This window comes from Carcharodon carcharias, chromosome 13, assembly GCF_017639515.1.
Source record: "Carcharodon carcharias isolate sCarCar2 chromosome 13, sCarCar2.pri, whole genome shotgun sequence".
In the NCBI taxonomy this organism is placed as follows: Eukaryota; Metazoa; Chordata; class Chondrichthyes; order Lamniformes; family Lamnidae; genus Carcharodon; species Carcharodon carcharias.
The window spans coordinates 75,447,182-75,469,096 of record NC_054479.1 but is presented as its reverse complement, the minus strand read 5'-3'; the positions used below and the strand labels follow the sequence as shown (position 1 = coordinate 75,469,096).

Sequence of the window (21,915 nt, the reverse complement as noted above, 5' to 3'; positions counted from 1 at the left end):
CCTCTTCTCGCCTCTTCCCCCTCTTCTCGCCTCTTCCCCCTCTTCTCGCCTCTTCCTCCTCTTCTCCCCTCTTCCCCCTCTTCTCCCCTCTTCTCCCCTCTTCTCCCCTCTTCTCCCCTCTTCTCCCCTCTTCTCCCCTCTTCTCCCCTCTTCTCCCCTCTTCTCCCCTCTTCTCCCCTCTTCTCCCCTCTTCTCCCCTCTTCTCCCCTCTTCTCCCCTCTTCTCCCCTCTTCCCCCTCTTCTCCCTCTTCCCCCTCTTCTCCCTCTTCCCCCCCTCCCCCTCTTCCCCCTCTTCTCCCTCTCTTCCCCCCCTCCCTCTCTTCCCCCCCTCCCTCTCTTCCCCCCCTCCCTCTCTGCCCCCCCTCCCTCTCTTCCCCCCCTCCCTCTCTTCCCCCCCTCCCCCTCTTCCCCCCTCCCTCTCTTCCCCCCCTCCCTCTCTTCCTCCCCCTCTCTTGGCCCCCCCTCCTCCCTCTCTTGCCCCCCTCCCCCTCCTCCTCCTGCCCCCTGGCATCAGTATGGAAATAAGACGATGGAGATATCCAACGTTACTCACTTAGGTTTTCAAATACTCTTCTGATTTACTAAAAACATCTTTGCTGTGTAAGTCCGATATCTCCATTTGACTACCTTTAAATCAGTATATTTGTACTGAGAGTGTCCTTATATGTCTTCAGTTTACTTGAACTATGTTGAGCTGGAAACAATATATTCTTTGTCTTTTTCATTTGGGGTGCAATTATCACTAACTGAAGACCTCTGGTGTTTGTATTCTGACAGTGGTTAGAGACCAGACCTAACCGACAGGTTTGCCCCGTTTGCAAAGCAGGCATCAGCCGAGACAAAGTCATTCCCCTATATGGAAGAGGGAGCACAGGTCAGCAGGATCCAAGGTAAGAAAATCAAAGAACAATACCACATGTCAACTCCTGCCCATCCTGAGAACCAACCAGGCAATGCTGAGGAAAGGGTCATTCACAGTTTGTACATTTAAGTAATAGCAGCAGTACAGGGCTGAATGTCATCAGCATGAGATTGGGTGAATATTGTGCAGGTTGAGGATATTATGCATTTATATGGAATGTTTTGAGTGTCTGGAATTTGCTGCCAGAGGAGGTGGTGGAAGCAGGTACGATAGTGGTGTTTAAGAGGCAGCTTGACAAATACATGAATAGGATGGGAATAGAGGGATAAGGACCCCGGAAGTGCAAAATGTTTCAGTTTGACAGGTGCAGGCTTGGAGGGCCGAAGGGCCTGTTCCTGTGCTGTACTATTCTTTGTTGTTCTTCTAAGTTACCTTGAGACTGATAGGGTAGATTTTATGTGGGCCGAAAAGCATTTCTCTGTTATGTAATATTAATGAGTCACTTGGCGAGTGATCTGGTAAGAGCAGAATGGGATATGAATGAAGCGCTTTAGTTTGATTTTCATAGTTTAAATTGTAAAGGAAAATTTTTTAATATTACTGTGGGATGTTTAAAGCAGGCTTATGGGGGCTATGTTGTGTATGTTTGTGTGTGTGTGTGTGTCTAGTTTGATTAAACTGCAGATAGTCAAACTGCAAAGTTTGAACCATCAAAAGGAGTTAGGTGTAAAACAGGCATTTGAAATGGAGATGGGTAAGCTAGGATGAAGTCTCATCAGATACAGTGTGAATGGAATTGTATTTGTAGATAAGTTGAGAGGTTGTTTGATTTTCAAAAGGACTTGATAAGATGTTTACAACTGGCAAGATAAATATTAAATTTATTTTTCCTGAAAGTGCTGGCCAAGACAGCATGAAAGATTTTTATATTGTGGGAAAAGTAACTTCCGAAGACAGGTTGAAACAATGGGATTTTCAGATCAAAAGGGAGAAAATATATTTAAAGAAAGATAGAAAGCTGTATGAAGGTGACCATATGAGATGTTGACAGGTGCACTGTGTGGAACAGACCGGTGGAAAAACACCTTTAGACACCCAGGAAAAATTTGTTGTTTCAGTAACCAAGGTTGTGTTAAAAAGCCTTTCTTCTCCGCCGATGCTGCCAGACCTGCTGAGTTTTTCCAGGTAATTCTGTTTTTGTTTTGGAGTTCCACTGTTGAGTGAGAGGAAGAAAGAAGCTGTGAAATACCTCCCTTAGAGCAATTGTAGGTGCTTGTGGTAATATTGCTGGATGTTTTGTAGATTAAGAATCTATTTGGACTGTTGCCTGAAAGGGGTGTGCAGTTGGAAGTCCAATTAAGTAAAAATCTTGTGAGGACTGCTATAAAACTAAATGGAACTGTGTAACTGTAGTCTTGTGTGTTTGTTTTTTCTTTTGTTAATAAATGTTTTAATTTAATCGTTAAAATCTCTAAAGGTGGCAGTGGACTCATTACTTCTGATGTCAGTGCACAAACCTTCACTTAAATACAAATTGCAAAACCATTGTGACAGCTTGGCCAAGTATCCCTTTGGGATTTGGTCAGCCTAGCAAACACCACCTGCTATATCATAACAAAATGGGAATTAATCTCACTTCAAATAAAGGAGACAGTCACTAATTGAAAAGCTCTGATGTTTATATTGCGTGTTTGTGTTTGACAGTGGCAGTGAGATCAGGGTCTCGCCTTTTAAATAAAATCTTTGAGTGCTCCCATTAAGTGGGTTTTTGTAATGCTGCCATATAGTTGAAAGGTTTCTCGTGTAACTTGAGTCAGTTTTGTTTGGTTCAGCTGATGTCCTATTATGTGATTTGGGAGAGGATTCAACAAGCAGCAAACTGGAACCTGGGCTCAGTTATTTTAACAGTTGGAATTGCCATTTGTAAATTGAATCATGGTGCTATGCACTAATTTCTCAAAAATAGATCACAAATTCCATAGAGTGCTTCTTTCAGACATATAAACCATACATGTCAATTATTTGCTTTTACAAGTGGAATGAGGAAGACAAGAAGGTGGATGAGCATACACAAAGAGAGGTTGTTAGTGGAATACAAGAAATCTGTCTCCTTGCAGAATTGAGGCAAGCAGGATCAAAAGAAATTCCCATATTGGTCCTGCCCCCTCAGACTGTATCACTTGTTTTGAAATCAGCGTTAAAACAATTAATGGGAGAGAACAGTTCTCTCAGGCATATAAAATTTTGTCTGGAAGTTCAAAACTGCAATGAGCTTCTGGAACTGACCAGGTTTTGAATGGATTGACCTTTTCCTATGATATTTTCTAACTTGGGTACTGGTTACATTTAAGCAACTCCAAAATGGTAGCTGTGGAGATTGACAGTGTGTTGATCAGAGGATTGCCTGTTAATTTGATGATATAAATAGGGTGCTGTGGATAGCACAAGACTGTAGATTAAAATTGCTTAAAGGCTGGATAAAAGATGCTGAATGTGGACTGAGTAATAAGTACCTGTTGTGTACAGATTTTGCACAATGACCCACAGTGACTTCAAATCAGCTCAGTTGTGGCTGGCAAGAGGAAAGTGAGCCTAAAAGTTGCCAGGCGTTATGAAAACTCAAATAAGTGCATTTAGCACTTCTCCATGCTACCCTTCCCTCTGCCAACCCAAAATTTGGCCTACAGATGACTCTATTCTCATTGCAATAAATATCTTGTCAGCATCACATTGAGTTCGAACAATTAACACAGTGAGAATGTTTTACTTTTCATTCTGTGTGAGATCACAAACGTCTACATTTTACCCCCATCCCCGTCAGTTGAATCTTGTTATGCTTGGAGTGCTCTCCTGTGTTCACATGGCTCCCCATGCTGCTTAAGAGTTGCAGGGCTATGATATTAAGTGTTGAGAGCCCCCTTCTAACACACCCAAATTTTTCATTTTAAATTGTCTACTTGTAAAATTTATGGGCTGCCATCATTTTTGTTTAGGGTTTGAGTGTTTAAATTCAGTGGGAGAAATTTGATTCATTCTGCCATGTTTCATATACAGCTTTACACTTTGTCTACCATTGTTCTGATTTAGAGAGAAAACGCCTCCAAGACCGCAAGGCCAGAGACCTGAGCCGGAGAGTAGAGGGGTGAGTGCATTTTCATTAATTTCAGGGCAGCAGTTGAAAAGAGAAAATGGGAGGAGGGACACACAGAAATTAGGGGATAAGGTGAATGGTTTGTAGTGACTGTGGGGAATACTGAATGTGTTTCTCTGTGTTTGTGACACAAAGTGACTGAAACTTAGGGATGGGAGTAGACTATTCAGCCCCTTCAGCTTGTTATATAATCACAGCACAGAAGGAGACCACTCAGCCCATTGAATCTACCAACTTTTTCAATTAATCATATTCCCAACTTCTTTCTCAAACCTCTGCATTTTTTCTTCCAATTATTTATCCAATTTTCTTTTAAAGGCTACTATTGAATCTGTATCTACCATCATAGCAGAGAGTGCATTCCAAGTCCTGGCAACATTCTTGTAAACCTCCTCTGTAGTCTCTTCAGAGCAATTATGTCCTTCTTGTAATGTGGTGACCAGAACTGTATGCGAACTCCAGCTGTGGCCTAACCAGGGTTTTATACCGTTCCATCATTACATCCCTGCTTTTGTATTCAATGCCTTGTCCAATAAAGGAAAGCATTCCATAAGCTTTCATTACCATCTTATCCACCTGTGCTGCCACCTTCAGGGACCTGTGGACCTGCACTCCAAGGTGTCTCACTTCCTCAACCTCTCAATCACTTCCCATTTATTGAGTATTCCCTAGCTTTGTTTGCCCTCCCCAGATGCATTATCTCTCACTTCTCTGGATTGAATTCCTTTTGCCACTTTTCCACCCACTCAACCAAAATATTGATATCATACTGGAGACAACAGCTATCCCTTTCACTATCAACTACACGACCAATTTTTGTGTGCCTGCAGATTTCCCAATCATGCCTCCCACATTTAAGTCTAAATCATTAACATATACAACAAACAGCAAGGGCCCCAACACTCAGCCCTGTGGAACGCCACTGGAAACCGCTATCCACTCGCAAAAACATCCATCGACCATTACCCTTCGTTTCATGTCACTGAGCCAATTTCGGGGATCCAACTCACCACCTTCCCTTGTATCCCATGGAATCTCACTTTTCTGACCAGTCTGCCATGTGGTACCTTATCAGATGCCTTCTTAAAATCCATGGAGACAACATCCACTGCACTAACCTCATCAATCCTCCTTTTTACTGCCTCAAAAAATTCAGTTAAATTAGTAAGACATGATCTTCCCCTAACAAAAGCATGCTGACTCACCCTGATTAATCTATGCCTTTCTAAGTGACAGTTTATCCTGTCTCTCAGAATTGATTCCAATAATTTGGCCACCACTGAAGTCAGACTGACTGGCTTATAATTTTCTGGCCTATCTCTCATACCCTTTTTAAATATTGGTACAACATTCACAGACTTCCAATCCTGAGGTTGTATCTAGTGAGGTTTAGAAAATGATCCTTAGAGCATCTACTATTTCCTCCCTGGCTTTCTTTAACAACCTGGGATACAATCCATCCGGCCCTGATGACTTATCCACCTTCAAGGATGTCAGTCCCTCCAGTACTTCCTCTCTCATTATGCTTATTGTAGCTAATGTTTCACACTCCTCCTCATTAATTAGAATGTCTGCATCATCTCTCCTTAGTGAAGACAGAGACAACGTGTTCATTGAGAACCCTGCCCACATCGTCTGCATCAATGCACAAGTTGTCATGTACATCTCTGATAGGCCCTATCTTTTCCTTAGTTTTCCTCTTGCTGTTAACGTATTGGTAAAACGTCTTCTTGATTTCACCTGCTAATATTTTTTCGTATCCTCTCTTTGCTTTCCTAATTTCCTTTTTTACTTCACCCCTGTGCTTTCTATACTCGTCAAGCCTTTCTACAGTATTAAGTTTTTTGTGACTGTCATAAGATTTTTTTTTCTACTTTATCTTACCCTATATGCTTCTAGATAACCAGGGGGCTCTAGATTTGGCAGTGCCACCATTTTTTTCTTTGTGGGGACATTTCCACACTGTGCCTGTAGAATCTTGCCTTTGAATACCTCCTGCTGATTTGACACTGTTTTCCCTTCAAGTAGCTGTATCCAGTCCACTCTCACCAGCTTACTTCAACTTCGTAAAATTTGCCTTCCCCCAATTTAGAACTTTTACTCCTGTTCTATCTTTGTCCTTTTCCGTAATGATGCTAAATCCAACTATAATATGGTCACTATCTCCAAAATGGTCACCCACTGCTACTTCATCCACTTGCCCAGCTTCATTTCCTAAGACTAAATCAAGAATTGCGCTCCCTCTCATTCGGCTTGTTATGTGCTGGCTGAGAAAGTTCTCTTGAATGCAGTGTAAGAATTTTGTGCCCTCTGTGACCTCCATACAGTTCGTAACCCAGTTGATATTAGGGTATTTGAAGTGCCCTATTGTTTTTGCACTCAGAAATCTGTCCTTCTAGTTGCTCTTTTAACTCCCTTCCACTTTTTGGGCTATAGTACATTCCTAACAGTGTGGCTGCCTGCCTATTTTTTTTTATTTCTGAGCTCAACCCTTCATTTAGTATTTCATCCCTCCTCACAGCTGTAATTGTTTCTTTAATCAACAATGCTACACCTCACCATTTTGATCCCCCTCTCTATCCTGCCTGAAAACTATTTCCAGCAATGTTGAGCTGCCATTATTTGCCCCTCTTTAAGCCAAGTTTCTGTTATGGTGATGAAATCGTGCTGCCATCTGTGCCCTCAGCTCATCAGCTTTATTTGCTATACACGTTGCATTCACATATGCGTCTTTTAACACAAGAATAATCCTGAGATTACTGCTTTAGAGGTCCTGCTTTTCAATCTCCTTGCTCCCTGAAATCTGCTTTCAGGACCTCACCCCATTTCCTACCTAAGTCATTGGTACATAGAAACTAGGAGCAGGAGTAGGCCATTCGGCCCTTCGAGCCTGCTCCATCATTCATTATGATCCTGGCTGATCATCCAACTCAATAGCCTGATTCTGCTTTCTCCCCCTACCCTTGGATCCCTTTCACCCCAAGAGCTATATCTAACTCCTTGAAAACGTGCAATGTTTTGGTCTCAACTACTTTCTGTGGTAATGAATTCCATAGGCTCACCACTCTGGGTGAAGAAATTTCTCCTCATCTCAGTCCGAAATGGTCTACCCCATATTCTCAAACTGTGACCCCTGGTTCTGGACTCGCTCACATTGAGAACATCCTTCCTGCATCTACCCTGTCTAGTCCTGTTAGAATTTTATAGGTTTCTATGAGAGGAATCAGTCGGGTAAACCTTCGCTGCACTCCCTCTATTGCAAGTACATCCTTTCTCAGATAAGGAGACCAAAACTGCACACAATATTTCAGGTGTGGTCTCACCCAAGGCCCTGTACAACTGCAGCAAGACATCCCTGCCCCTGTACTCAAATCCTCTGGCTATGAAGGCCAACATACCATTTGCTGCCTTTACTGCCTGCTGCAACAGCGACTGGTGTACAAGGACACCCAGGTCTCGTTGCACATTCCCCTCTCTCAATTTATAGCCATTCAGATAATCTGCCTTTCTGCTTTTGCTACCAAAATGGATAACCTCACGTTTACCCACATTATACTGCATCTGCCATGCATTTGCCCACTCAGCTTGTCCAAATCACACTGAAGCATCTCTGCATCCTCCTCAAAGCTCACCCTCCCACCCAGGTTTGTGTCATCTGCAAATTTGGAGATATTACATTTAATTCCCTCATCTAAATCATTAGTTTATATTGTGAATAACTGGGGTCCCTGCACCAATCCCTGCAGTACCTCACAAGTCACTGCCTGCCATTCGGAAAAAGACCTGTTTATTCCTACTCTTTGTTTCCTGTCTGCCAACCACTTTTCTATCCATCTCAATACACTACCCCCAATCCCATGCACTTTAATTTTACACTCCAATCTCTTATGTGGGACTTTGTCGAAAGCCTTCCGAAAGTCCAAATAAACCACATCCACTGGCTCCCCCTCATCAATTCTAGTTACATCCTCGAAAAATTCCAGTAGATTTGTCAAGCATGATTTCCCTTTCATAAATCCATGCTGACTCTGTCCGATTCTGCCACTCTTTTCCACATGCTCAGCTATTAAATCTTTTATATTTGACTCTAGAATTTTCCCCACTACCCAATTCAGGCTGACTGGTCTATAATTCCCTGCTTTCTCTCTACCTCCCTTTTTAAATAGTGGGGTTACATTAGCTACCCTCCAATCTGTAGGAACTGTTCCAGAGTCTATAGAATCTTGGAAGATGACCACCAATGCATCCACTATTTCCAGGGCCACTTCCTTAAGTACCCTGGGATGTAGATTATCAGGCCCCGGGGATTTATCGGCCTTCAATCCCATCAATTTCCCCAACACTATTTCCCTACTTATACTGATTTCTTTCAGTTCCTCCCTCTCACTAAACCCTGTGATCCCCAACATTTCTGGGATGTTATTAGTGTCCTCCTTTGTGAAGACAGAACCAAAGTATGTATTTAGTTGGTCAGCCATTTATTTGTTCCCCATTATAAATTGCCCTGTTTCTGACTGTAAGGGATGTACATTTGTCTTCACCAATCTTTTTCTCTTCACATACCTATAGAAACTTTTAAAGTCAGCTTTTGTTCCCTGCCAGCTTACTCTCGTATTCTATTTAACCCTTATTAATCAATCCCTTGGTCCTCCTTTGATGAACGTGGACCATGACCATGAGGGTAGCTAATGTCTGATCACCTTTCCCCAGAAGAATGTCCTGCATCCGTTCTGTGACATCCTTGACCCTGGCACCAGGGAGGCAACAAACCATTCTGGAGTTACATCTATGGCCACCTGTTCCCCAGTTTTTCATTCACAGATCAGGAAGCTTTCCCACACACTCACTCAGGAATTAAAAACAAAATCCAGTGTTTTCCTTAAAAACAGAACATGCCGTCTATTCCTTTCTCACAGCAGTTTTAACTTTGCTCTTTTCCTCCTAATCAGTTTCAGTAACCCAGGGTTTCTTTTAATGCAAACTTTTACAATATTTTAATGCTGTAGCTCCATGTTCTTCTGCACAATCTCTTGTTCTTATCCTGTAACATAATGCCTTTGCTCTCATATCAGGAATCTCCAAGATCACTACCTAGTGTTGTCTTCACAATCTCCCTCGGAATGAAAGATTCACAGTCAGACACTGGCCTTATCCACCCAAACATGCTTCTCCCACTGTCCATGATACCAGATGGTTGGGTGTACTGTTGTAAAGTAACAAGTATCAGAGGAGCCAAAGAGGCAGCTAACTGCTCCTCTGTCCCCATCATCACCACTCAAACCATCCTGGTGCAGGGCAGAGAAGTTAAAAGGGGGTGTGAAGGGGAGTGGTGGCCTCTCTTTCTGTCTGAAAGTCCTGTTTTGGTGTTCCCAAATACCTGCCGCCCTTGTCCTGCTAGGTGGTAGAGGTCATGGGTTTGGAAAGTGCTGTTGAAGGAACCTTGGCAAGTTGCAGCATTAGATACTGTAATGCTAATGTTGTCGCCTTTTCATTTCTGGCCACCAGCCCCTTACTTTTTCACCAGACACTCTCCACTGAGGAGTCCATGACTCTCTCCATCCTTTTGTCGTTGTTTCCTGCCCTATCTCCCCTTTAGATTCGCTCCATTTATTAAGAAAAGACCAGACTTCATTCAGAATTTTACCTGATTCTCTCATTGTTAACTGGAGAACCCCTTGAGGTCACTACCTCTGAGAAAACTGACCTCTCATACTGATGCCTGGGAAACACTTCCCTGAACCAACTCTGACATGGTGAACTCAAATTCCAAAATATCATAGATAAAAACAAAAAAACTGCGGATGCTGGAAATTCAAAACAAAAACAGAATTACCTGGAAAAACTCAGCAGGTTTGGCAGCATCGGCGGAGAAGAAAAGAGTTGACGTTTCGAGTCCTCATGACCTTCGACAGAACTTGAGTTCGAGTCCAAGAAAGAGTTGAAATATAAGCTGGTTGAAGGTGTGTGTGTGGGGGGCGGAGAGATAGAGAGACAGAGAGGTGGAGGGGGGAGGGGTGTGGTTGTAGGGACAAACAAGCAGTGATAGAAGCAGATCATCAAAAGATGTCAACGACAATAGTACAATAGAACACATAGGTGTTAAAGTTAAAGTTGGTGATATTATCTAAACGAATGTGCTAATTAAGAATGGATGGTAGGGCACTCAAGATATAGCTCTAGTGGGGTTTTTTTTTATAATGGAAATAGGTGGGAAAAGGAAAATCTTTATAATTTATGGGAAAAAAAAGGGGAAGGGGGAAACAGAAAGGGGGTGGGGATTGGGGAGGGAGCTCACGACCTAAAGTTGTTGAATTCAATATTCAGTCCGGAAGGCTGTAAAGTCCCTAGTCGGAAGATGAGGTGTTGTTCCTCCAGTTTGCGTTGGGCTTCACTGGAACAATGCAGCAAGCCAAGGACAGACATGTGGGCAAGAGAGCAGGGTGGAGTGTTAAAATGGCAAGCGACAGGGAGGTTTGGGTCATTCTTGCGGAAAGACCGCAGGTGTTCTGCAAAGCAGTCACCCAGTTTACGTTTGGTCTCTCCAATGTAGAGGAGACCACATTGGGAGCAACGAATGCAGTAGACTAAGTTAGGGGAAATGCAAGTGAAATGCTGCTTCACTTGAAAGGAGTGTTTGGGTCCTTGGACGGTGAGGAGAGAGGAAGTGAAGGGGCAGGTGTTGCATCTTTTGCGTGAGCATGGGGTGGTGCCATAGGAGGGGGTTGAGGAGTAGGGGGTGATGGAGGAGTGGACCAGGGTGTCCCGGAGGGAGCGATCCCTACGGAATGCCGATAAGGGGGGTGAAGGGAAGATGTGTTTGGTGGTGGCATCATGCTGGAGTTGGCGGAAATGGCGGAGGATGATCCTTTGAATGCGGAGGCTGGTGGGGTGATAAGTGAGGACAAGGGGGACCCTATCATGTTTCTGGGAGGGAGGAGAAGGCGTGAGGGCGGATGCGCGGGAGATGGGCCTGACACGGTTGAGGGCCCTGTCAACGACCGTGGGTGGAAAACCTCGGTTAAGGAAGAAGGAGGACATGTCAGAGGAACTGTTTTTGAATGTAGCATCATCGGAACAGATGCGACGGAGGCGAAGGAACTGAGAGAATGGGATGGAGTCCTTACAGGAAGCGGGGTGTGAGGAGCTGTAGTCGAGATAGCTGTGGGAGTCGGTGGGTTTGTAATGGATATTGGTGGACAGTCTATCACCAGAGATTGAGACAGAGAGGTCAAGGAAGGGAAGGGAAGTGTCAGAGATGGACCACGTGAAAATGATGGAGGGGTGGAGATTGGAAGCAAAATTAATAAATTTTTCCAAGTCCCGACGAGAGCATGAAGCGGCACCGAAGTAATCATCGATGTACCAGAGGAAGAGTTGTGGAAGGGGGCCGGAGTAGGACTGCAACAAGGAATGTTCCACATACCCCATAAAGAGACAGGCATAGCTGGGGCCCATGCAGGTACCCATAGCCACACCTTTTATTTGGAGGAAGTGAGAGGAGTTGAAGGAGAAATTGTTCAGCGTGAGAACAAGTTCAGCCAGACGGAGGAGAGTAGTGGTGGATGGGGATTGTTCGGGCCTCTGTTCGAGGAAGAAGCTAAGGGCCCTCAGACCATCCTGGTGGGGGATGGAGGTGTAGAGGGATTGGACGTCCATGGTGAAGAGGAAGCGGTTGGGGCCAGGGAACTGGAAATTGTTGATGTGATGTAAGGTGTCAGAGGAATCACGGATGTAGGTGGGAAGGGACTGGACAAGGGGAGAGAGAAGGGAGTCAAGATAACGAGAAATGAGTTCTGTGGGGCAGGAGCAAGCTGAGACGATCGGTCTACCGGGGCAGTTCTGTTTGTGGATTTTGGGTAGGAGATAGAAGCGGACCGTCCGAGGTTGGGCGACTATCAGGTTGGAAGCTGTGGGAGGAAGATCCCCAGAGGAGATGAGGTCAGTGACAGTCCTGGAAACAATGGCTTGATGTTCAGTGGTGGGGTCATGGTCCAGGGAGAGGTAGGAGGAAGTGTCTGCGAGTTGACGCTCAGCCTCCGTGTGTCTGTCCTTGGCTTGCTGCATTGTTCCAGTGAAGCCCAACGCAAACTGGAGGAACAACACCTCATCTTCCGACTAGGGACTTTACAGCCTTCCGGACTGAATATTGAATTCAACAACTTTAGGTCGTGAGCTCCCTCCCCCATCCCCACCCCCTTTCTGTTTCCCCCTTCCCTTTTTTTTTCCAATAAATTATAAAGATTTTCCTTTTCCCACCTATTTCCATTATAAAAAAAAAACCCCACTAGAGCTATACCTTGAGTGCCCTACCATCCATTCTTAATTAGCACATTCGTTTAGATAATATCACCAACTTTAACTTTAACACCTATGTGTTCTATTGTACTATTGCCGTTGACATCTTTTGATGATCTGCTTCTATCACTGCTTGTTTGTCCCTACAACCACACCCCCCCCTCCACCTCTCTGTCTCTCTATCTCTCCGCCCCCCACACACACACCTTAAACCAGCTTATATTTCAACTCTTTCTTGGACTCGAACTCAAGTTCTGTCGAAGGGTCATGAGGACTCGAAACGTCAACTCTTTTCTTCTCCGCCGATGCTCCAGACCTGCTGAGTTTTTCCAGGTAATTCTGTTTTTGTTTTGGATTTCCAGCATCCGCAGTTTTTTTGTTTTTATCTCTGTGTTGAATTGACTGCCACTGCTCTTCAAGAAATGCCTACCTCCTTGAAGAAGTTCTGTTCCTCTCTGCGACAAGATTTCCGTATCTCTCTGTTGTCTTGCTCACCTTCCTTGCTTTCCATTTCCCTCCTAGTGTTTGACAAGGTGTTTACTAAAACCAGCTTTCACAGCCATATCTCCTTTCTCAGTGACTGTCTCCGTTTCCGAATTACCCCACGTGGATTTCAACTGAAATTCCACCCCTCATGTTTCGAACCCACCCAGGATTACAGGTATCTTCGGGACAAAAAACGTTTCTTGGACTGCTGTTCCCGTCACATTCTGAAATCCACACTCAGTGCCATGCGCCGTCATATGAACACACTCGGCCTCTCCCTCCAGCAGCACCGCCGTACCCTTTTTCAAAGCTGCGCGTGCCCCCAGTTTCTTTTTATCCTTCGGCTCATCCGACGCCTCAACAAGAAACTTTTTCTCTTTCTCTCAAGTGCTAAGCAACGCAAGCTCCAACAACTCATCGACACCAACACCCACCTAGGACCCTCCACCCCTGCCTGTCCCTCCGTCCCCACCCTTTCTTCCAATCCCAACCCCAGCCGTGTATTCACTATACCCCCTGACCTTCCCCTCTCCGATGCTGAACGTTCAGTGCTCAGCAAAGGACTTAGTTTCATACCCTTACGCCCTCACCTTAATGAATTTCGGGCTCGGCATGATACTGAACTCTTCTTCCGCCGTCTTCGTCTCCGGGCTCACTTCTTTGGGCAGGAGTCTTCTCCCAGTTCAACGGATCCTTTTACCCATCTCCAATATTCTCCCTCCACCTGGACCCCTCCCTCTGGATTCTTACCTTCTCTCGATTTTTTCATTGAGAACTGTCAGCGCGACATTAGTCGTCTCAATTTCTCTGCTCCTCTCACCCATTCTAACCTGTCTCTCTCTGAACTTACTGCACTCCATTCTCTCAGGTCCAACCCTGACATTGTCATCAAACCCGCTGACAAGGGTGGTGCTGTTGTCTGGCGCACTGACCTCTACCTCGCGGAGGCTGAGCGTCAACTCGCAGACACTTCCTCCTACCTCTCCCTGGACCATGACCCCACCACTGAACATCAAGCCATTGTTTCCAGGACTGTCACTGACCTCATCTCCTCTGGGGATCTCCCTCCCACAGCTTCCAACCTGATAATCGCCCAACCTCGGACAGCCCGCTTCTATCTCCTACCCAAAATCCACAAACAGAACTGCCCCGGTAGACCGATCGTCTCAGCTTGCTCCTGCCCCACAGAACTCATTTCTCGTTATCTTGACTCCCTTCTCTCTCCCCTTGTCCAGTCCCTTCCCACCTACATCCGTGATTCCTCTGACACCTTAAGTCACATCAACAATTTCCAGTTCCCTGGCCCCAACCGCTTCCTCTTCACCATGGACGTCCAATCCCTCTACACCTCCATCCCCCACCAGGATGGTCTGAGGGCCCTTAGCTTCTTCCTCGAACAGAGGCCCGAACAATCCCCATCCACCACTACTCTCCTCCGTCTGGCTGAACTTGTTCTCACGCTGAACAATTTCTCCTTCAACTCCTCTCACTTCCTCCAAATAAAAGGTGTGGCTATGGGTACCCGCATGGGCCCCAGCTATGCCTGTCTCTTTATGGGGTATGTGGAACATTCCTTGTTGCAGACCTACTCCGGCCCCCTTCCACAACTCTTTCTCTGGTACATCGATGATTACTTCGGTGCCGCTTCATGCTCTCGTTGGGACTTGGAAAAATTTATTAATTTTGCTTCCAATCTCCACCCCTCCATCATTTTCACGTGGTCCATCTCTGACACTTCCCTTCCCTTCCTTGACCTCTCTGTCTCAATCTCTGGTGATAGACTGTCCACCAATATCCATTACAAACCCACCGACTCCCACAGCTATCTCGACTACAGCTCCTCACACCCCGCTTCCTGTAAGGACTCCATCCCATTCTCTCAGTTCCTTCGCCTCCGTCGCATCTGTTCCGATGATGCTACATTCAAAAACAGTTCCTCTGACATGTCCTCCTTCTTCCTTAACCGAGGTTTTCCACCCACGGTCGTTGACAGGGCCCTCAACCGTGTCCGGCCCATCTCCCGCGCATCCGCCCTCACGCCTTCTCCTCCCTCCCAGAAACATGATAGGGTCCCCCTTGTCCTCAATTATCACCCCACCAGCCTCCGCATTCAAAGGATCATCCTCCGCCATTTCCGCCAACTCCAGCATGATGCCACCACCAAACACATCTTCCCTTCACCCCCCTTATCGGCATTCCGTAGGGATCGCTCCCTCCGGGACACCCTGGTCCACTCCTCCATCACCCCCTACTCCTCAACCCCCTCCTATGGCACCACCCCATGCTCACGCAAAAGATGCAACACCTGCCCCTTCACTTCCTCTCTCCTCACCATCCAAGGACCCAAACACTCCTTTCAAGTGAAGCAGCATTTCACTTGCATTTCCCCCAACTTAGTCTACTGCATTCGTTGCTCCCAATGTGGTCTCCTCTACGTTGGAGAGACCAAACGTAAACTGGGTGACCGCTTTGCAGAACACCTGCGGTCTGTCCGCAAGAATGACCCAAACCTCCCTGTCGCTTGCCATTTTAACACTCCGCCCTGCTCTCTTGCCCACATGTCTGTCCTTGGCTTGCTGCATTGTTCCAGTGAAGCCCAACGCAAACCGGAGGAACAACACCTCATCTTCCGACTAGGGACTTTACAGCCTTCCGGACTGAATATTGAATTCAACAACTTTAGGTCGTGAGCTCCCTCCCCCGTCCCCACCCCCTTTCTGTTTCCCCCTTCCCCTTTTTTTTTCCCATAAATTATAAAGATTTTCCTTTTCCCACCTATTTCCATTATAAAAAAAAAACCCCACTAGAGCTATACCTTGAGTGCCCTACCATCCATTCTTAATTAGCACATTCGTTTAGATAATATCACCAACTTTAACACCTATGTGTTCTATTGTACTATTGTCGTTGACATCTTTTGATGATCTGCTTCTATCACTGCTTGTTTATCCCTACAACCACACCCCCCCCTCCACCTCTCTGTCTCTCTATCTCTCTGCCCCCCCACACACACACCTTAAACCAGCTTATATTTCAACTCTTTCTTGGACTCAAACTCAAGTTCTGTCGAAGGGTCATGAGGACTCGAAACGTCAACTCTTTTCTTCTCCGCCGATGCTGCCAGACCTGCTGAGTTTTTCCAGGTAATTCTGTTTTTGTTTCCAAAATATCATGTCTGACTCTGAGAAACAAATCACGCTGGGTCACCAAAAGGTCAGACTCCTTTCCAGTTCTACTTTGTTTCATTACTTTGAGCATGGACATCAGTTGTTACAACCACAGAATCAAATCTTTGTCTTTAATGAGCTCGTGCTGCATAATCACAGAATCGCAGAATCTCTCAGTCTGAAGAGGCCCTTCAGCCCATTGAGTCTGCACCTACACGTGAGAAACACCTGACCTACCTACCTAATCCCACTTACCAGCACTTGGCCTCATCCAGGTACTTTTTAAAGGATGTGAGGCAACCCGCCTCCACCACCCTCCCAGACAGCGCATTCCAGACCATCACCACCCTCTGGGTAAAAAAAATTTTTCCTCACATCCCCCCCTAAACCTCCTGCGCCTCACCTTGAACTTGTGTTCCCTTGTGACTGACCCTTCAGTTAAGGGGAACAGCTATTCCCTATCCACCCTGTCCATCCCTCATAATCTTGTACATTTCGATCAGGCCGCCTCTCAGTCTTCTCTGCTCCAACAAAAACAACCCAAGTCTATTCAACCTCTCTTCATAACTTAAATGTTTCATCCCAGGCAACATCCTGGTGAATCTCCTCTGCACCCCCTCTAGTGCAATCACATCCTTCCTATAATGTGGCGACCAGAACTGCACAGATCTCCCTACTTTTGTAATCTATGCCTCGATTGATAAAGGCAAGTGTCCCATATGCCTTTTTCACCATCCTACTAACATGCTGCTCCTCCTTCAGAGATCTGTGGGCACACATGCCAAGGTCCTTTTTGTTCCTCTGAACTTCCTAGTGTTAAGTTATGAAGAGAGGTTGAATAGACTTGAATACTCATTGAATACTTCCTTGTCAAATTACTCCTTCCAAAGTGTATCACCTCACACACTTTTCAGGGTTCAATTCCATCTGCCACTTATCTGCGCGTATGACCATCCCGTCTATATCTTCCTGTAGCCCAAGACACTTAACCTCTCTGTTGACCACCTGGCCAATCTTTGTTCATTCGCAAACTTACTAATCCTACCCCCAACGTAGTCATCTATGTCATTTATATAAATAACGAATAATAGGGGACCCAGCACAGATCCCTGTGGTCACTGGACACTGGCTTCCAGTCACTAAAGCAGCTTTCTGTCATCATTCTCTGTCTCCCACAACTAAGCCAATTTTGAATTCACCTTTTCAAATTACCCTGTATCCCATGTGCATTTGCCTCCTTTACAAGTCTCCCATGTGGGACCTTGTCAAAGGCTTTGCTGAAATACATATAAACTACATCAACTGCGCTACCCTCATTTACACACCTGGTCACGTCCTCAAAAAATTCAATCAAATTTGTTAGGCACGACCTCCCTCTGATAAAACCATGCTGACTATCCCTGATCAAACCTTGCCACTCCAAGCAGAGATAGATTCTCTCCTTCAGAATTTTCTCCAATAGTTTCTCTACCACTGACGTGAGACTCACTGGCCTGTAGTTCCCTGGCTTCTCTCTACAAATAGCGGAGCCATGTTAGCTGTTGTCCAGTCCTCTGGCTTCTCCCCCGTGGCCAGAGAGTAATTAAAAATTTGGGTCAGAGCCCCTGCAATCTCCCCCCTTGCCTCCCTCAGCAGTTTGGGACACAAATTATCCGGACCTAGAGATTTGTCCACTTTTAAGCCTGCCAACACTTCCAATACCTTGTCGCTCCCTATATCTACTTGCTCAAGAACCTCGCAGTCTCTCTCCCCGAGTTCCATACCTTCATCCTCATTCTCTTGGGTGAAGACGGATGTAATCCAACATGAGTACTCGCTAAAACCATACAACACAATTCTGCTATGGTAATAATGAATCAGAGTTCACAATTTACTATGAGAACATAGGTATTCACTTCCCAGTTCTTGTCTGAACGTAGCAAATGGTGGTTTGTTCAAAACTCTTGCGCCAGTTCTACCTCTTGATCTTTACAGCCCGTGCATACTGAAAGTTTCGTGTTCATTTCAATTATTCTCGATGGCTTAGGTGCCATAGTTATATGGTATATTTAAGCTCTGCAAGCAGTTGATTGCTATAAATAGCCCCCATCTTCCTGCCCCCGTCTTGTGGATGCCCTCCCCTCCCATCTGTCCGCGCCCCCGTGTCATGCCCACCCTCCTTACAAACTTTAGAAAGGTTACAGCACAGAAAGGTTCCACTCAGCCTATCGTATCTGCACTGGCTGAAAAAACTAGCCGCCTATTCTAATTTCACCTTCCAGCATCCGATCCTTGCAGGTTACAGCACTTGGGTGCAGATCTAACAACCTTTTAAATGAGTTGAGGGTTTCAGCCAATAACTAATGGTTGGCCAGTGAATTCCAGACACTACTACCCTCTGGGTGGAAAAAGTTTTTCCTCATGTCCCCTCTAATCCTTCTACAAAACACCTTAAACCATAGAAAAGTTTCAGGACAGAAGGAGGCCATTCGGCCCATCTTGTCCATGCCAGCCCAAGGACACCCAGGTGTCCTTTCTAATCCCACCTTCCTGCACCCGGCCCATAGCCTTGCAGCTTACAGCACTTTAGGTGCAGATCCAGATACTTTTTAAAAGAGTTCAAAGTCTCTGCCTCTACCACCAACCTGGGCAGTGAATTCCAGACACCCACTACCCTCTGCGTAAAAAATTTCTTCCTCATGTCCCACCTATCTTGAATCTATGTCCCCTGGTTCCAGAATTCTCCATCAAGGGAAACAATTTTATCCTGTCCACTCTATCTATTCCTCTCATAATTTTGCATACCTCAATCAAGTCACCTCTCAGCCTTCTTTGTTCCAGGGAAAATAACCCCAACTTATTCAATCTCCTCGTAGCTACACTTTTCTAACCCTGGCAACATTCTTGTAAACCTCTACACTCTCTCCAGCACTATTATGTCCTTCCTGCAATGTGGTGACCAGAACTGCACACACTACTCCAGTGTTTTATACAATTCCAACATTATATCCTTACTTTTATATTCTATACCTCTGCCAATGAAGGAGAGCATTCCATATGCCTTCTTTACAACCTTGTCTACTTAAACTGCTGCCTTCGGGGACCTGTGTACTTGTATGCCAAGATCTCTCACTTCATCTACCCCTCTTAGTATATTCCCATTTATTTTGTAATCCCTATTTGACCTCCCTAAATGTATGACCTCACACTTCTCTATGTTAAAATCCATCTGACACTTTACCGCCCACTCCACCAACCCATCTATATTGTTTCAGAGATTATGGCTATCCTCTACACTATCCACTACTCGGCCAATCTTTGTGTCATCTGCACATTTCCCAATCGTGCCCCCCACGTTCACGTCCAAATCGTTAATATATAACACAAACAGCAAGGGTCCCAACACCGAACCCTGTGGAACACCACTTGAGACAACTTTCCATTCACAAGGGCATCCATCGACCATTACCCTTTGTTTCCTGTTACAAAGCTAACCTTTTATCCAGTTTGCCACATTACCCTGAATCCCATGGGCTTTTACTTTCCTGACCAATCTGCCATATGGGACCTTGTCAAATGCCTTGCTAAAATCCATGTACACAACATCCACTGCACTACCTTCATCAACCCTTCTTGTCACTTCCTCAAAGAATTCAATCAAATTTGAGAGGAAAGACCTTCCTTTGACAAATCCATGCTGACCATCCCTGACTAGTCCATGCCTTTCCACATGACAGTTAATCCTATCTCTCAGGATTTATTCTACTAATTTGCTCACCACTGATGTTGACTAACTGGCCTATAATTGTTTGGCATGTCCTTTGATCCCTTTTTAAACAATGGAACTACATTTGCATTTCTCTAGTCCTCCGGTACCTCCCCTGCATCTAGTGAAGATTGGAAAATCATCCTCAGAGCATCTGCTATCTCTTCCCTGACTTCCTTCAGCAACCTCGGAAATAATCCATCTGGCCCTGGTGACTTATCAACTTTCAAGGATTTCAACCCTTCGAGTACTTCCTCTCTCTTTATGACTATCCCATCCAATATCTTGCAGTGTTCCTCCTAGACTACTATATCTATATCCTCCCTTTTCTTTGTAAACATGGAGACAAAATATTCATTCAAAACCCTTCCCACATGTACACACAAGTTTTCCATCTTCAATTCTGATAGGTCCCACTTTTTTCATGCCCTCTCTTTGATTTCCTTATTTCCTTTTTTACTTCATCCCTACACTTCCTATATTCGTCTAGGCTATCTGCAGTGCTTAGTTCTTTGTGCCTATCGTACGCTTTCTTTTTCTGTTTGATCTTCCCCTGTATTCCTCTAGACAACCAGGGAGGTCTGGATTTGGCAGTACCATCCCTGTGCCCCTTTGTAATTGACGTCTAGAGGAAACAAATCTTTCCTGTCTACCCTATCCAGGCCTCTCATAATTCAATACACTTCTATCAAGTCACTCCTCTGCCTCTTCTGTTCTAAGGCAAACAACCCTAGCCTATCCCATCTTTCTTCATAGCTGCAATTTTCAAGCCCTGTAACATTCTTCTCAATCTGCACTGTACGTTCTCCAGAGCAATTATATCCTTCCTGTATTGTGGTGACCAGAACTGTACACAAAATTCTAGCTATGGCCTAACCTGCATTTTATCCAGTTCCAGCAGTCCCTGCTTTTATATTCTATATCTTGTCCAATAAAGGAAAGGATTCCATATGCCTACTTTACCACCCTATCTACCTGTCCTGCCACCTTCAGGGACCTGAGGATATGCACTCCAAGGTCTGTTTGATCTTCTTCTACCCCTCTCAATATCCTCCTGTTTATTGAGTATTCCCTTGCTTTGTCTGTCCTCCCAAAATGCATTATCTCACATTTCTCTGCACTGAATTCCATTTGCCACTTTTTCACCCATTCAGCCAAGCCATTGATATCATTCTGGAATCCACAGCTATCCTCTTCACTGTCAACCACATGGCCAATTTTTGTCACTTGCAAATTTCCCAATCATGCCTCCCTCATTTAATCATTAATATACACAACAAACAGCAAGGGCCCCAATTCTGAGCCCTGTGGAACACCACCGGAAAGCGCTTTCCATTTGCAAAAACATCCGTCAATCATTACCCTTTGTTTCCTTTCGCTGAGCCAACGTTGGGGTCCAACTCACCACCTTCCCCTGTATCTCATACGATCTCATTTCTCTGACCAGTCTGCCATGTGGGACCTTGTCAGATGCCTAAAATCCATGTAGACAACATCCACTGCATTACCCTCATCCATCCTTCTTGTTACTTTCTCAAAAAATTTAATTAAGTTAGGAAGACACAACTTTCCCTTAACAAAAACATGCTGACTGTCCCTCATCAACCCGTGCCTTTCTAAATGACAGTTTATCCTGTGTCTCAGAATTGATTCCAATAATTTGCCCACCACTGAAGTCAGACTGACTGGTCTCTAATTTTCTGACCTATCCATTTATAAACAATAGTACAACATTCTCAGATCTCCGATCCTCTGGTACCTCATCTGTATCTAGTGAGGATTAAAAAATGATCCTCAGGGCATCTGCTATTTCCTTCCTGGCTTCCTTTAACGGCCTGGGATACAGTCCATCAGACCCTGGTGATTTATCCACCTTCAATGATGATGCCAGTTCCTCCAGTACTTCCTCTCTCATTATGCTTATTGTATCTAACGTTTCATACTCCTCTTTAACTAGAATGTCTGTATCATCCCTCTCTAAAGTACTCATTTACAACCCTCACCACATCTGCATTAGCTCATAAATTTCCTTGTACATCCCTGATCGGCCCTACCCTTTCCTTAGTTATCCTCTTGCTCTAAAAGTACTGGTAAAACATCTTTGGGGTTTTCCTTGATTTTACCTGCCAGTATTTTTTCATGTCCTCTCATTGCTTTCTTAATTTCCTTTTTTACTTCACCCCTGTACTTTCTATACTCCTGTAAGCTT

At 45.0% G+C, this 21,915-nt stretch overlaps 1 protein-coding gene across 1 annotated transcript in view; it reads left to right on the top strand.

Moving 5' to 3' along the window:
- The window catches only part of LOC121286082 (tetra-peptide repeat homeobox protein 1-like), a 47,790-nt gene that overhangs the window by 12,461 nt on the left and 13,414 nt on the right, over positions 1-21,915 (top strand). The window contains exons 4-5 of the mRNA XM_041203080.1: positions 778-890; positions 3,950-4,004. Coding sequence (XP_041059014.1) covers positions 778-890; positions 3,950-4,004 — 168 coding nt within the window. The remainder of the gene's footprint in view (positions 1-777; positions 891-3,949; positions 4,005-21,915) is intronic.